Source organism: Euleptes europaea, chromosome 6 (genome assembly GCF_029931775.1).
Source record: "Euleptes europaea isolate rEulEur1 chromosome 6, rEulEur1.hap1, whole genome shotgun sequence".
NCBI classification, from domain to species: Eukaryota; Metazoa; Chordata; class Lepidosauria; order Squamata; family Sphaerodactylidae; genus Euleptes; species Euleptes europaea.
Window position 1 is genome coordinate 72616854 of NC_079317.1, and position 15872 is coordinate 72632725.

At 42.7% G+C, this 15872-nt stretch overlaps 1 protein-coding gene across 1 annotated transcript in view; it reads left to right on the forward strand.

The window, feature by feature from the left end:
- The window catches only part of NELL1 (neural EGFL like 1), a 560206-nt gene that overhangs the window by 132999 nt on the left and 411335 nt on the right, over positions 1–15872 (forward strand). Inside the window, exons 6-7 of the mRNA XM_056851927.1 lie at positions 1866–1938; positions 6837–6919. Of these exons, the coding sequence (XP_056707905.1) occupies positions 1866–1938; positions 6837–6919 (156 nt within the window). The remainder of the gene's footprint in view (positions 1–1865; positions 1939–6836; positions 6920–15872) is intronic.

Below are 15872 nucleotides of genomic sequence, written 5' to 3' on the forward strand. Positions count from 1 at the left end.
AAGTCATCTAGTCCAACCCCCTGCTTAATGCAGGGTCAGCCTAGATGAACATGTTTAGGTCAGGGGAGGACCTTGCCACTGTGATCCTAGTCCCACCTCTATGCATGTTTGTTGTACACACTTAAGATGTGTGAAAAACTATTCTGGGTACACATTTTTGAGTTCAGCAGTTTCAACTTCATGCATGTCTGTTGAAAGTAATTTTCCCCCTTTAACCTTTGTATGAGGCCTGATTCTAAAGAGAATACACCAGCATATTCATATTCAGCATAAAGTTGCATAGTCATTCTTTGTGAATGACTCCGAACACAATAAAATGGCTATCTAAAATATTATGGGGAAACCTCTCTAGAAAATTACTTCAAGAATTGTTGTTGTTGTTGTTGTTATCATTATTAATTCAGTTTATACCCCGCTCTATGTCCTGGCCAGGAATTGTGAAGAAACCTCTCATGAGAATCCCATTTGTTATGTTAGAAGGAAGGAGGCTTTAGCCCAAAATGATTCCAGGGAAAAAGGGGGATTTCCCTGTGTGGTAGTGACCTGGCTGCTTAAAATTTCCATTTGCCCTCAATCTCTCAGACTGCTAAAGTCAAATGTGCAGTTTGGATGTTTGTCCCATTGGAAATAGCTGGACTTTTAGCTCCCTCATCAACATGCTGTTACACTTTGTTTTCAGAATTTTTCCTCGCTGTTTGTGAGAGAGATTAATCCCCCAAACAAGTAGACTATTTTTTTAAAAAATCTAAAGCTATTGTGCTAGTTTTATTATGTTAGTCATTAAGGAAGGACGTCTCTATTATAGTTTCTCCCTGTTTCTAAAGATAATGTTAAATAATTAGTACAATCCAACCAACATTAAGCATCTGAGAATTCCATTCATGTTAACTGCAGAGGTTTAAAGTCGTGCAAAATAAACAAAAGGACATAAAAGTGCATAACTTTGCCTGGTGTCCGCAAAGGTTCCCTCCCCCTAGATTCCAACACTAGCTTCACTTATTAGTCCTGAGTTTCATTAAATAATTTTTTTAATTGAGAAAGACTGTAATGCAAAGTGCTGGTTCTTACTTGTAAGACGCTAAATGGCTTGGGGCCAGGGTACCTGAAGGATGATCTCCAGTACTACCCAGCCTTCCAGTTAAGAGGTTCCTCTCAAGCCATGGAACCATGAAACTGCCTTGTACTGAATCAGACCTTTGGTTCATCAAAGTCAATACTGTCTACTCAGACTGGCAGAGGCCCTCCAGGGTCTCAGGCAGAGGTCTTTCATATCAACTGCTGCCTAGTCCTTTTAGCTGGGGATACTGGGGATTGAACCTGGAACCTTCTGCGTTCCACTGAGCCGCAGCCCCTCCTGTGAGAGCCCTGCTCTGTGTGTCCATGCCTTCAGAGGTGAGGCAGGTAGCAACTAGAGACAGGGCATTTTCTGTGGTGGCACCTTGCCTCTGGAACACCCTCTCCCTTGAGGCTTGCCTGGTGCCTAATTTACTTGTTTTCTAGGAGCCAGGCCAAAATAAGCACATCTTTTTGTCCCGGCTCTTCACTAGGGGTTTTATTTTAGCAGCTTCTGTTTTTCTGTTATGGACGGTTTTTATGCTGTTTAAGTTCAATAACTTGGTTTTTTTTTTTTAATTTGTAAGCTACCTTGAGCAGGACTCTCACGAAGTGGCATAGAAATATCCTGTGTTAAATAAATAAATAACTGCTATTGTAGTTAAATATTTTAAAAACTTAAAAAAACTTCTAGTTTTATAAATTAATATATTATTGTATCATGCCTATCAACAATGATCTGTGAATTATTTTGTACAATTTTAATTGTATAACTATAATCTATATTACCAGCTATCTCTTCTGTTACAAAGGGTATCATTCAAGATGCGAATGTTGTCTTTATGCCTAATGGATATATAACACAATGCCCTAATCTAAATCGCAGTAAGTAGCAATTTTGTTTAGTAAGTTATTATTTTAAGATATGCATATAGCTCTTCTAGTGCAGAGTATGCATTACAGTTTTTATAGGCTGTTGTATAAACATGTGAACTTAATCTTTTAATAATCTTATTTTTACATATGAGGAACTAAGACTATGATTTGACAATCGCTTCTAGTAGGAAACTGCAAAGAGATCTTCAGATTCCAAATGATGTTTTAGTTCTGTTTTATTCCATTATGTGCATATTTATTTTTAGTTCATTTAAACTGTCTGCCTTAGGGGCACCAAAAATTGTTACCCCCATTTCCTGACCTCGAGGGGCTTAGCTGGGATACCCGGTGGTCTAACCATGTGAGAACAGCCTGGATTTATTTCCCTGTTAAAAATTCTGATGTGGCCTCTGCACTTTAGTTATTTGTAAACAAAATGTATATCCTGCCTTTCCATCCTCATCAGGCTAAAAACATACCTGATAAAAGCATATCTTGAAAACAATTGAAACCAAGCAATAACACAACATTAAAAGCAATGCTACCCTGACCTGGATGGCCCAGGCTAGCCTGATCTCGTCAGATCTCAGAAGCTAAGCAGGGTCAGCCCTGGTTAGTATTTGGATGGGAGACCACCAAGGAATACCAGGGTTGCTGTGCAGAGGAAGGCACTGGCAAACCACCTCTGTTAGTCTCTTGCCATGAAAACCCCAAAAGGGGTCGCCATAAGTCGGCTTCGACTTGACGGCACTTCACACACACACAAAAGCAATGCTAAAATACAAAAACATTTTAAAAACTCAATTAAAATAGAGCAGGAAGAAGGAATCACTGAGGGATTGCCAGACAAAACAAAAAATAATCACTTGTTAATGGAAGACAGCAACAGAAGGAGACAGAAAAGCCTTCCTCGGGAGAGAGTTCCAGAGTTTTGGTCTCATGATTGAGAAGGCCCACCCCCCAGGTTGCTACCCACCTAATCTTATAAGGCCGTAAATCCAAAGCAGGCCTCCAAAGATGACCATAGTGGTCATGTAGGTTCACAAGAGGGTAGGCTATATGCTGGTCCTAAGTAGGGCTGCCAGGTCCCCCCTCTCCTCTGGCGGGAGGTTTATGGGGCAGAGCTGGAGTGGGGATTCTGCATGCTGCTGTGCACAACATGATTATGTCACTTCCAGTTTATGCCCAGAAGCGCCGTATTGCGACGGGCCGCTTTACCACTTAACCCCCCAAACTGGAAGTGATGTAATCACGTTGTACGCAGCCACACACTTGTGATCCCTGCCCCTGAGCCGGCCGATTGCCTGCCAATCCCAGTGACCTGGCAACCCTAGTTCCAAGCCATATAGGGCTTTAAAGCTGAAGACCAGTACCATGAATTGTGCCCAGAAACAGATTGGGGCCAGTGTAGATGGGCCAAGACTGGACTTATATGGTCACTATGACCCACTCCAGTCAACATCCTGGCTGCAGCATTCTGCAACTATTGAAGTTTTTGAACACTTTCTGGGGGCAGCTCCACGTAGAATACATTGCAGGGATCTATTCTACATGTAACCAGGGCATGCACCACAGTGGCCAGATCTTTTCTGCCCAGGAAAGGCTGCAGCTGACTAACCAGTCAAAGCTGGTAAAAGGCACTCCTCGCAACAGCACCCACCTGCTTATCCAGCAGTAAGTCTGGGCCCAAGAGCAAGGGGAGTGCAACCCCATCCAGAATGGGTAACCCCTTAAATTCCAGGTCAGACCTTCTCACAAGTAGCACTTCCACCTTTTCGGAATTAAGCTTCACTTTATTAGCCTGCAGCCTCTCCAAAATTGCCACCAAGCACTTGGTTCAGGGTTTAGTGGATTGCAGTCTCTCCCATTCACACAAGGAACTGTCACTGGCTGCCTTCTCCAATTTTTGCTTTTGACTAACTCTCTCCTTGCAGCTAATGATTTCTGCTCCTCCACTTCCCAATTTTAAAGGCATGAGAGACGTGGGCACTACCAACACATACCGAAAGGCAGCTAGAAGTGGCTCTGTCCTGATGTGTGCGCGTGGTTGTGATCTCTTCCAGCTTTCTCTTCCTGTACATGAAAGAACTGTCTGAACTGTTAACCATCAGAGCAGAGATACTGTCATGGAGTGAGCATATGTAGCCTGGTTCTTAGTCTGCAAACATAATTGAAGAGCCATGAAATCCCGTTCAGATTTTATGCCCTGGAGTAAAATGGACTTTCCCTGAATGTCAGTCATGGGCAGTAGAGCTGCCGCATCTGTGAGCGTGGAAATATGCTTCATGCCAGCAATAGAAAAACTGGAAAAGTGAACAGACAGTGCTTGCTTAGTTATCTGGAGATAAACTTAGCCACTTTGAGGAAGGCGAAAAGCATTTCTGGACAATGAAAAGCTGCAACCCAAAAGCACCATTTTTAAAGGGTTTTTAAAATATATAACAGTGGATTGGATCCCATGGAGGCTTTCTGTTGACAAAAAGCGATTTCTGTCCACAAAGTATGATTTCCTGGCCTCCACCTCCCAATCCGAAGTAGTAAGTAAAGTAAAGGTCCCCCTGTGCAAGCACCAGGTCATTCCTGACCTATGGGGTGACGTCACATCCCGACGTTTACTAGGCAGACTTTGTTTTACAGGGTGGTTTGCCAGTGCCTTCCCCAGTCATCTTCCCTTTACCCCCAGCAAGCTGGGTACTCATTTGACCGACTTCGGAAGGATGGAAGGCTGAGTCAAATTGTGGCGGCTACCTGAAACCAACTTCCGTTGGGATCAAACTCAGGTCGTGAACAGTAGCCCCACAAAATGTCACTCCTGGACCTGGGGACTTCCAGGCATAGCATGAGGAAGCAGTTTCAGGCCTGTTACAGAAGGGGGGGAATTGGCAGAAACCACCACTTCCATCAGCGGAAAGCCTCTGAGGGATAGAACCCAGTGATTGCTTTCAAATATTGCCTCAGTGCCCACTTCAGCCCAGTTCAACTTGTTTTGTATTCAAGAATAAAAATTAAATGATGCACTTTAATAAAACCTAGAAAACTAATCCAGTCAAAGGTGCTATCTAACAACATTAACAGTACGTAAATACAATGACTAAATAAAATATAAATGCATTTTGGAAACTGACATCAAATGGAATTACTCAGAGAACGTTTAAATAATTTATAAGTAACACACATTTGTGTGGTGCTTGCCAAATCACAGTCCTCAGCTTCTTTTTCTATAAAAAGGAAACAGAGTCAAACTCTTCCGACTTGCCTTGACTTTTTGGAAATCTCAGTTGGTAGGTTAATTTTTTCCCATTACCATAATAATTATTTAAATGGTAAAGGGTTACTCTTCCAGAAAGTGTTTAGCAACTTTTCTTTGGGGTAATGATGGAATTAAATTTTGTGAAAGTAGAACTGGAATGTTATCAGGTTAGATAGTAAATAAAACTTAAATCTGCGATCACAAAGAATGCATTTTTCTATGATAGTTTCTATTCTCTTAGAACTGTAATTCAAATATGTTAGGGAGCCAGGTCTCCTGCCATAGTGGGAGACCTCCCAGTCTGGGCTCTGTTACCTGATGCTGTTCAGCAGGGCAGTTAGGGGGGAGTGATAGGGTAATTTGGCATTGCGACAAAATATGAGGTCACCTGTTATGAAACTAGAAGTGATGCTATTGTGTCAGAGTTTATGGATTTAACCATAGAGTTTTTGGTGGATCCTACAGCGTCACCCTGATGCGATTACATCACTTTTCTCCCTCTCTCATAATATTAGAACAGATTCAAAACATAAAAGGAAGTATTTCTTCATACAACACATGGTTAAATTGTGGAACAGCCTGCCCCAGGATGTGATGATGGTTGCCAACTTGGAAGGCTTTAAGAGGGGAGTGGACATCTTCATGGAGGAGAGGGGTATTCATGGCTACTAGTAAAAATGGATACTAGTTACGATGCTTACCTATTCTCTCCAGGATCAGAGGAGCATGCCTATTATATTAGGTGATTTGGAACACAGGCAGGATAATGCTGCTGCAGTTGTCTGTGGGCTTCCTAGAGGCACCTGGTTGGCCACTGTGTGAACAGACTGCTAGACTTGATGGGTCTTGGTCTGATCCAGCAGGGTCTTTCTTATGTTTTCACTTTTGGATTCGTGCCAGAAGTGATGTTGCAAGTTGGCACAACAGCAAATAATTTGTTCCCATCTCCCACTCCCCAAATACTCTTGCTGGGCTGCCAGCTAGGGCTGGCAATGTTCAAAAATATTCACTTTTGTGCAAGAGAGCAACATGTTTATTTAATATATCCTGCTTTTCTTCCTTCATGGAGCTCAAGGTTGTCTATATAATGTTGCCCAGAGGTTTCCCATTCAGTTAGTCATTGATTAGACCAAGTCATTCTTAACTTCTGCTACATCAGATGCCGTCAGCCCACGCTTGGCCCTACTTCTAACATATGATACGAAGTACCATGTTAATTACAACCTCTGTTCCATTAGATGTCTCAAATACCAGTCTTATTTTAACTGATCAAATGTGTTGTTGTTTTTTTTACAAAAAACTTACTCCTGTGTGCACACACAAGGCTTCTGTCAGATGTTTTATCTAAAACTTTCCCATTTTAAAGAGTTTAACCAACCCAGTGGCTTCCTGCTACTTTCCATAGCTATTTCATCCTAGTGATATATACTTGAATCGTGTATGCGTGAGATATAAGATAGCATTCTATTCCTTTTTTTATTCTATTTTCATAACAGCTCCCAAATGAATTAATTTTACTGTAATCTGTTGTAATATAATTGGATTATTGAATGAAACAAACAAATACCTGCTTGGTCTCTTTATGTTATTAATTATATAGTATTTCTTTTTTACAATATGGTACTTATCTATTGTTTTCCTTCCTTCCTTTATTGAGCCTGTCCAACATGTAGTGATTTCTTAAGCCTGGTACAAGGAATTATGGATTTACAAGAGCTTCTGGCTAAAATGACTGCAAAAGTAGGTACCTGACCATTGTTACTTTTCCGTTTAAGCTGATGTTTGATTCATATATGGAGCTCCATGTACATATTTTTGTCAGCTGATTTATTTCATTGTATTGAGGAAATAAGTCATACTACAAATAGATAATTAACTGAGTATCATATCAATATCACAAATGTTCTACCTTGTTAGTTTACATAGTTCATGGTATTGCTTACTAAGGTGCGCTAATCAGAGGAAGAGAAAGGGAAAGAAAATCACTTGGGAATGAATCACTGCCTGTCCTACTGGATTACAGCCACTGTAAGGGTTGTTTGATGTGTTACTTTGTGTGTGTGTGTGCACATAGTTTGAAGTATAATACGAATATTTTTTGCCTCTCACAAGTCAATATGTTGTAAAGCCAATAGCGTGCATTGCTTCTAAATTTATATTCCTGTTAGATGCAGAAATGTTCATGCTGCACTTAAAATGACAAGAGATATTCATGTTTTCTAACACAGCGATTTTTAGCTACGTAAAGCAGTAACACTGAAGTTGTCCCTAGGAGGGGGTACAACTGGTTGCTTTGGCTCATGATTTACATTAAGGCCTGGTTCATGTTATGGAGTCATGGCGGGAAAACATGAATGTACATAATGAGTGACATGGAAAAGTTTGGTAATACTTCCACATCAACAGTTTCTCTATAACATCTATTGAGAAGCTGTGTATGAACCTGGCTCATGAACATCAGAAATTAACTGTGTCTGTGGCCTTTGTTCAACATGTGGCCTAATATTATGACAGTTCAAATTGGTAGTCATTTTCAAGATAAATCCTCGATTATTTCTTTTTGTTCCAGAGAAATTCCTCAGCATGTCTTTCCCCTGTAGCTTCCCAGATGGTTCCATGTATGCATCTGATCAAACATATTTTTGCAGTGATTGGTGCTTAGGGTTGCCAGGTCCCTCTTTGCCACAGGCGGGAGGTTTTTGGGGCAGAGCCCGAGGAGGGCAGGGCTTGGGTAGGGGAGGGACTTCAATGCCATAGAGTCCAATTGCCAAAGCAGCCATTTTCTCCAGGTGAACTGATGTCTATTGGCTGGAATCAGTTGTAATAGCGGGAGATCCCCAGCTGCTACCGGGAGGTTGGCAACCCTATTGGTGCTTGAGTCGATAAAGCCATCGTTAGTCCTACAAAGGATTTGCAGCTTCAGTTAAATGGTAGAATTAGGGATGCCTGTTATAATTCATGTTTGCTGTCTTGGTATCCCTGTAAGTTTAACTGTAAGGCAGCTAGGGTTGTTGAGAGGATAAAATGGAGGCGAGGAGAAGGATGTAAGCCACTTTGGGTCCCCACTGGGAATAGGGTTGGCAGTTCCGGGTTGGGAAATACTTGGAGATTTTTGGGGCGGAGCCGGAGGAGGGTGGGGTTTGGAGAGGGAGAGACTTCAATGCTATAGAGTCCAATTGCCAAAGCGGCCATTTTTCTCCAGGTGAACTGCTCTCTATCGGCTGGAGATCAGTTGTAATAGCGGGAGATCTTCCGCTATTACCTGGAGGTTGGCAACCTTAATTGGGGAGAAAGGCGGGTGCAAATGGATTAAATAAATACATAATAAATAAGCAAAATAAATAAAATATTCTGTATGAATACACCTCTAATTATGAGATACTGGGGACAAACAACAGGAGACAGTCATCATGTGAAAGCTCTTCTAGAAGTGTCTGACCCTTTGCTCTTGGAGACAGACTGTGTGGAGAGATGAATCCTGGTTGGAAACACAACCCCGTTTGTCTATTCTTAGCGTTTCATGTCTTTATAATTTCTAGACATTAATTGTGTGGAGGGCTGTCCTAGATTTCTACTTAAAACACAAAATGCTTTATCCTGCTTCCTGATAGGGATGAGCCTTTGGCAACAAATTATGCTAGTTTCCCATTGTTCAGGCTGGCTTTCTCAATTGCAGGCAATGGTTTATTCTTTACCAAGATTTTCAGCATCATCTATCAGAACAAATTATGCAGATTAAATGTATTTGCACTTTTTTATTTATGACAGTTCATTGTGTGTCTAAGATTGCAGCTTTCCAATAATCTTGGCTTTATGACATGGAATATTGTGATAAGGATGAATGCAGAGCATGGAGACTGGGGTTATAATACCAGTAATCACACACATACACAATGATAAATATGTGGGAACTATAACACTGGCTTTAATGTGCTATGCTGAACCAGTAAAGAACACACAGCTATGGAAAAAGACAGGGAGTTGTAGGTCATTTGCATGGTCGCAGTAACCTCCTTTATTCCCTGTTTCAGCCAGGATCTAACTTTTCAGTATGCACGGTATCTTATTCCTTGGTAGGTCAACGCTGTTTCGACTCAAAACCAACCCGGGTCTTCCCGTTCCTCTGTTAATCCAACTTTTCCCTCCCCTGAGCTCAGCCCGGCTCAAAGCAGCGTGCAGATGACTAAACGGGGAAACACAGAAGATTGACTTCTCTCACTGCCAATCACAAAGCAGTGTGTAAAGAGGCGGGGATTCAAGTGCTTCCTGCTACCTTGGAGCTCTTTCTGAGCAAAAGAAAGGCTTTTTAAAAACGAGGCTTGGATCCCCCCCTTCTCAGATTGCTCCATTTTTTTTGGTTTTTTGTTCTTAAAATACTTTTTTATGCGGCAGTTGGGTTTTGGAGGAAGGAAATATTCTCTCACGGTGAGCACTGCGAAGTAAGCCAATTGCAGAGCAGCATTTAAAGGGGTGGGACTTGATTTGAGCTTGGGAGACTGCTTTTCTGTATTCATGGCTTGATTAGCACACCGTTTCGTCCCTGATCATGCAAGCCAATGCATACAGTTTTCCCCAAATTGGGTTACATTAATGTGCAATGAACTCAGGTCCAACCAGGAAGATCCAACCCATGCATAAAAGGCCGTAGAGAAGATACTCTAGACTTGCCTGTCCAAGCCCCATTCTGGTTTCTGCTTTTACTGACTTTATTTAAACTTTGTCTCACTTCTTCCATGTGCTTGGGCAGCTCATAATAAAAGTGCAACCTAAAATAACCTGCAAATAACAACTATACAACACAGAATTCTAGAGAAGAGTAATAAACGTAGTAGCAAAAATGTACAACAACTAAAGCCTTTCTTTAAAATAATGACTAAATCCAGCAGCTAGGGTTACCAGGACCCTCTTTGCCACTGGCGGGAGGTTTTTGGGGCGGAGCCTGAGGAAAGCGGGGTTTGGGGAGGGGAGGGACTTCAATACCATAGAGTGCTATTGCCAAGCGGCCATTTTCTCCAGATGAACTGATCTCTATCAGCTGGAGATCAGTTGTAATATCAGTTGTAATATCCAGCTAGTACCTGGAGGTTCAGCAAACAAAAGCAATCACTAATACTGTACAGTAACTGTCAGGACATAACCACACACTAACAAACAATCTACTACATACCTGGAGGTTGGCAACCCTACCAGCAGCTGACTTTTCCTGTCCAAAAGCCTTATAGAAAAAGGAGGCCTTTCTACTCATACTCGTTTTAAAATGTCATAGCATTCGTGGTTAGAATTTTGGATATCATCTAGCCAAAGGTAAACACTTTTACATCTTACTGATTTCAGTGGGAGAATTTAGTTCATAATGGGCAGAGTAATCCTGAAGGGCGAATGGCCATAGGAGCTTGACGTGACCCCTGTGCTGGCGTTAGTGCCACTTGTGCTAGCGAGATGGGCACTAACGTCAGCGCAGGGCCACTTACAGTGGTGTTGGGGAGCCGCATGGCAATGCCATGCATGGGTGCTGCTTAGGGTTTCCTGGTCCCTCTTTGCCACCGGCGGGAGATTTTTGGGGCGGAGTCTGGGGAGGGAGTTCAATGCCACAGAGGGGAGGGGAGGGGAGGGAGTTCAATTCCATAGGTTTGGGGAGGGGAGGGAGTTCAATGCCATAGAGTTCAATTGCCAAAGCGGCCATTTTTCTCCAGGCGATCTGATCTCTATTGGCTGGAGATCAGTTGAATTAGCAGGAAATCTCCTGCTATGACCTGGCAGTTGGCAACCCTAGTGCTGCTGCAGCTGCAGCTTTTTTTGGCGCAAGGGTTTGACCGGCACCAAAGGGGATGTTCCTGGGGGAGGGGGGTAAATTTAGTCAGCTCCCTGAACCCTTTCACCCTGGGAATGCTCCCTTTTGCCGGCATGAACTTGTGCCAGCAAAAGTGGTGGCGCAACCCCGTGAAATGAATGGAGCACTTTTACGGGGTTTTGAAACAATTCCCATTTTCCACTTGCATTTTCGGGCCAGCAAGCTGCTCAGAAGGCGGCGTGGTGGTGCCATCCCCAGATGTCCTGCAACTCCCCCCCTTAGGACTGCACTGTAAATCTCTCTCATTGAAATCAATAGGTCTTAAAATGTTCTGGTGTTTGGCTGAATCATGTCACCTTGTTTTTGAATGAAAGCTGCAAAAGCTTTGAAAATAGAATATGCCCTGGTTTTAATAGTCTCATTATCCTACTTTTTCTTTTACTGATGTTCCATCTTCATTTTACTGCCTGTTAGTCTTTGAGGCAGCGTGTTTTGACCAGGATCTACTTGAGAAAGAGAAATGTTAAGTTTCAGTTCATTTTACTGCAGTAAGGTGAGATAATGATCCTGAGGCATGCTGGTGGTCTTAGTAGGTGCCAATTAGGAAGTATATTGAGTGACTTGTTCTTGCTGCTGTTAATTATATAGTGCTCTTGCTGATACAGATATACAGGCACATAGACAAGGTGATTAACACTTTGAAGGTTACATGAACACTCACAAGAGGAACTCTCTTGTGCTGTATTGCCATATTCCCAGTGATATTGTCTTGTTGTCATTTGCCATGCATAAAGAGATTATTTTGTTGCATTGATGTGAGAACATGTCCTACGGGATTATTTAATTATTACAGAAAAGCAGATTGAATGTAAAATAAGTGATCTGATTTCTTGCTAAATGTCTACATTATGTGGTTCACTTCTAAATGAGAGTTGCCAGTCCTGCCTGATTGTCTGGCAGCTGCCCCTTGAGCTGTAAGGCTATATCCATAGTATCAGATGCATATGTAGGATCTCCCATTTTGGGCCCCCTCCCACTGGTGCCATCCAGCTGGCCGGCAGAGCTCCTACCAAGCTTAAAATGAGTCTAGGCCTTGATGTTGCTGGAGTGATGACATCGCTTCTGGAAGTGATGTCATCATACAGGTGATGACGGGGAGAAGCTCTGGTATTTGGGCAAAACTCTATGGTAAAAACAGCTTCTACCATAGAGTTTTTGCCCAAATACCAGAACGTCTCATTCATTGTCATCATGCAGGCACCACTGAGCCTTAGGCCTAATTTTAAGCTTGGTAAGATCCCCCCTCCCCTGCCGATGGCCAGGGGGGACCAGGCCATCTTATAAATATGAGCAAAGTGCACTCTGCACATGCTAAGTGGGGCTAGCTCTATTGTTATTAGCTGATATGGTGCAAAGTCCCAACATTAAAAAGTGGTTTCAGGTCTAAGTCCTGCATATATGTTGTTATTTTATTTAACTGGATAATTTGCTGCAATAGCAGAACTGCAACAAATGTTCTGATATCTCCATACACTTAATTTTGCACCATTAAATAGAAACAAAAATGGGGATATATTCTTATATTTCATTTCAGGGTGCTAAAGGGGATGTAAGACCATGTTCCCTGATATAGATATACGCTACCGTCTGGTCCCTGCTATGTATTTATTTACACTAGAATCAAATAAGTATAGGCGAGCTTTAACCTTTGCATGAGGATCTGCTCTAAAAGGTAAAGGTCCCCTGCGCAAGCACCGGGTCATTCCTGACCCATGGGGTGACGTCACATCCCGACGTTTCCTAGGCAGACTTTGTTTACGGGGTGGTTTGCCAGTGCCTTCCCCAGTCATCTTCCCTTTACCCCCAGCAAGCTGGGTACTCATTTGACCGACCTCAGAAGGATGGAAGGCTGAGTCAACCTTGAGCTGGCTACCTGAAACCGACTTCCCTTGGGATAGAACTCAGGTCGTGAGCAGAGCTTCAACTGCAGTACTGCAGCTTACCACTCTGCGCCACGGGGCTCCTGGATCTGCTCTACCCTCAGCTTTCTTGGAGGGAAAATTTAGGAAGCTGCCAAGAGCACAGTGGGAGAGCCTGTGTGGTGCAGGAGAAATGGAAAACACAAGCCATGTGCTCCTGAGATGTGGTTATTATGAGGGTATTTGGTGGAACCCATGTTGTGATATTTTAAAACTCAGTATTTAGTAACTAGATCTTTACTCTGTTGGGGGGCTACATTAAGTTGTGGTAGCCGTGTTGTACCTGTATCCACTAATCATCTCAGAGGTTCACATAAATTGGATAGATGAGGGAGAAATTTAATTAGTTGATAAATGCTAGGAATTTTTGCAGTGAGTTGGCATTAGTATATCACAACATGGATAAAGAAGTTAGCATCCAGTGAGATGCCAGTGAAAGTGATCTTGGTGCAGTACTTTCCCAAAATGGACAGCCTATTCTATTTGCATCAAGGTCTTTATCACACGCAGAATGGGAGTATGCACAACTTGGAAAAGAATATTTAGCTATAATATTTCTCTATGAAAAATTTGACCACTATATTCAAGGTCAGAAATCCATCCAGGTAGATAGTAATCATAAACCACTGGAAATCATTTTCAAGAAGCCATTGCTATCAGCTCCAAAACATGTTCAGCACACTATTATTCCTTAGATGTGTGCAAAAGAGATGCATATAGCTGATCTTCTTTCCACAGCAGCCCTACCACAGGCAACCACCCTGGTGTAGCAGTTAGAGTTTCATAGTAGTGCCTGGGAGACCCATTTTCGCATCACCAACTTGCTGTGGAAGCTCAGTGGGTGATTTTGGACCAGTCACATACTTTCAGCCTAACCTACCTCAGTGGGTGGCTGTGTGGATAAAAAGGAGGAGAGGAGAATAATGTAATCTGCTTTGGTCCCCACTGTGGAGAAATAAGGCAGACAAAGGGAGAGGATATCAGGGTTGCCAGGAGGAGGGAAAGAGGGAATATTTTGGGGAGCAGATACAGGGGAAAGTTAGATGTCCCCCCCTCAAGTCATTGAGGGTTCCCTACCAAGCATGTCAGCCTGGCCCAGTGCCCAGCAACACACATCTGGGCCACAGTTTTCCTAGGTAGAGGCTGCTGTGGGGGGAGAGGGAAAGCTTAATATAGGGGCAGATAAAAGTAGGTTGGCTGTAGGAGGGGAGATAGAGCTACCAACTCCAGATTATGAAATATGTGGAGATTTGGGGGGTGAAGCCTAGAGAGGGTGGGGTTTGAAGTGTGGAGGGTCATCAAAAGTGTATAATGCCATAGATTCCACCCTCCAAAGCAGCCATTTCTTCCATAGGAACTAGGGTTGCCAGCCTCCAGGTGGGGGCTTGATATCAGCTGTATTTACAACTAATCTCCAAATGACGGAAATCAATTCCCCTGAAGAAAATGACTGCTATGGTGGGTGAACTCTATGGCAATACACCCTTCTAAGGTCACTTCCCTCCCCAAACCTCACATTCCCAAAGCTCCACCCCCAAATCTCCAGGAATGTTCCAAGATGAAACTGGAACTCTAAGGGGGAACTAATCTCTGTAGAAGGGAGATATGTTGTGATTCCAGGAGGTATTCAGGCCTCATGTGGAGATTGGCAACCCTAGAAGGAGAGAACGAATCAGGAAAAGGATAGAGGCTATGGGGACTTTCACACAAGGGAAAAAGGAAATATTGGGGGGGGAATGAGATACCTCCTGCAAGTCCTTGTACATTCCCTCTTGTATGTTCTAATAATGAAGTAGGTCAAATCCGAGGATACTTAAATCCAGTGCTTGGAACTGTGAATGGGCTAGACATCTTTCTATAAACCTGAAAAACACTCCAGGTTTGCAGAAAAATCTGAAATGCAAAAACACAACATTGGGGGCGGGTTAAGACCCCAAAATGATAAAAGGAATGCCTGTAGCCTTAACAAGCAGATTCCCTGAGTGGCCATTGGTAGGCAACCACAGGATTCCAGGCTGAGTTTCTGTGGGTAAAAGTCAGGGTGATAGTGCAGGGAGAGGGATACAGGGGAAAGTGAGGTCCCCTCCCACAAGTTCTTGGAGGTTCACAACCATGCAAGTCGTCCTGGATTGGTTCCAACACCACACAACTAGGGTATAGTTTTCCTAAGCAGAAGCTACTATGGAGAGGGGTGAGAAAATGCTGAAGAGAGAGGGACAGATAAATATAGGTTGGCTGTTATGTGGGAAGGACAGAATGAAGCAGGAAAAAGGGAGAGGAGTTGGGTACTTGCAGGAAAGGAAAGAAAAAATAGTAGGGGAGGCAGGAATGAGATGCCTTCCAGAAGTCCTTGTGGGTTCCCACTTGTAATAACAATCAAGGCTTTTGTGAATCCTCTGGCTACATTCAAACATAGCAGTAAATCTCTTTCTGTGAAGGACCCAAAAGCAGCATATTATGCCTGTGTGCTCCTTGCTTCCCCCCCATTTGTTCACAGAGTAATTGAAATTTTCCATCAATCAAACTCCAATTTGCAGTGAATCTCTACTTTTCAATGCAGTTGCCTCTTCAGTAATCTACAGTGGAATGCAGCAAAGCAGAATTTTTGTTCTTTTTCCAAACACAGGCAAAAGCAAGAAGGAAAATTCAGAAAAGTTGATTTCCCTACCACCTTCAGTAACAGTTTTCTCCTTTTGATTGCTTAGTTTGTCATACCTAGTAGCAGCACAACTTGTTCTCCAAGCACCATTAAAATGCATTATCTGTATATACATTCGATGATCATGTCACATGCTTTTAACTTATAATACATTTTTATGTAGCTTACCATCTATATACTTTAAAAACTGCTTTATCTCAGGCTTATATTGGGCTTGAGATCACTCAAAGGGGCCAAAAGGGGCTATGCTTTGTATGGAGGTCC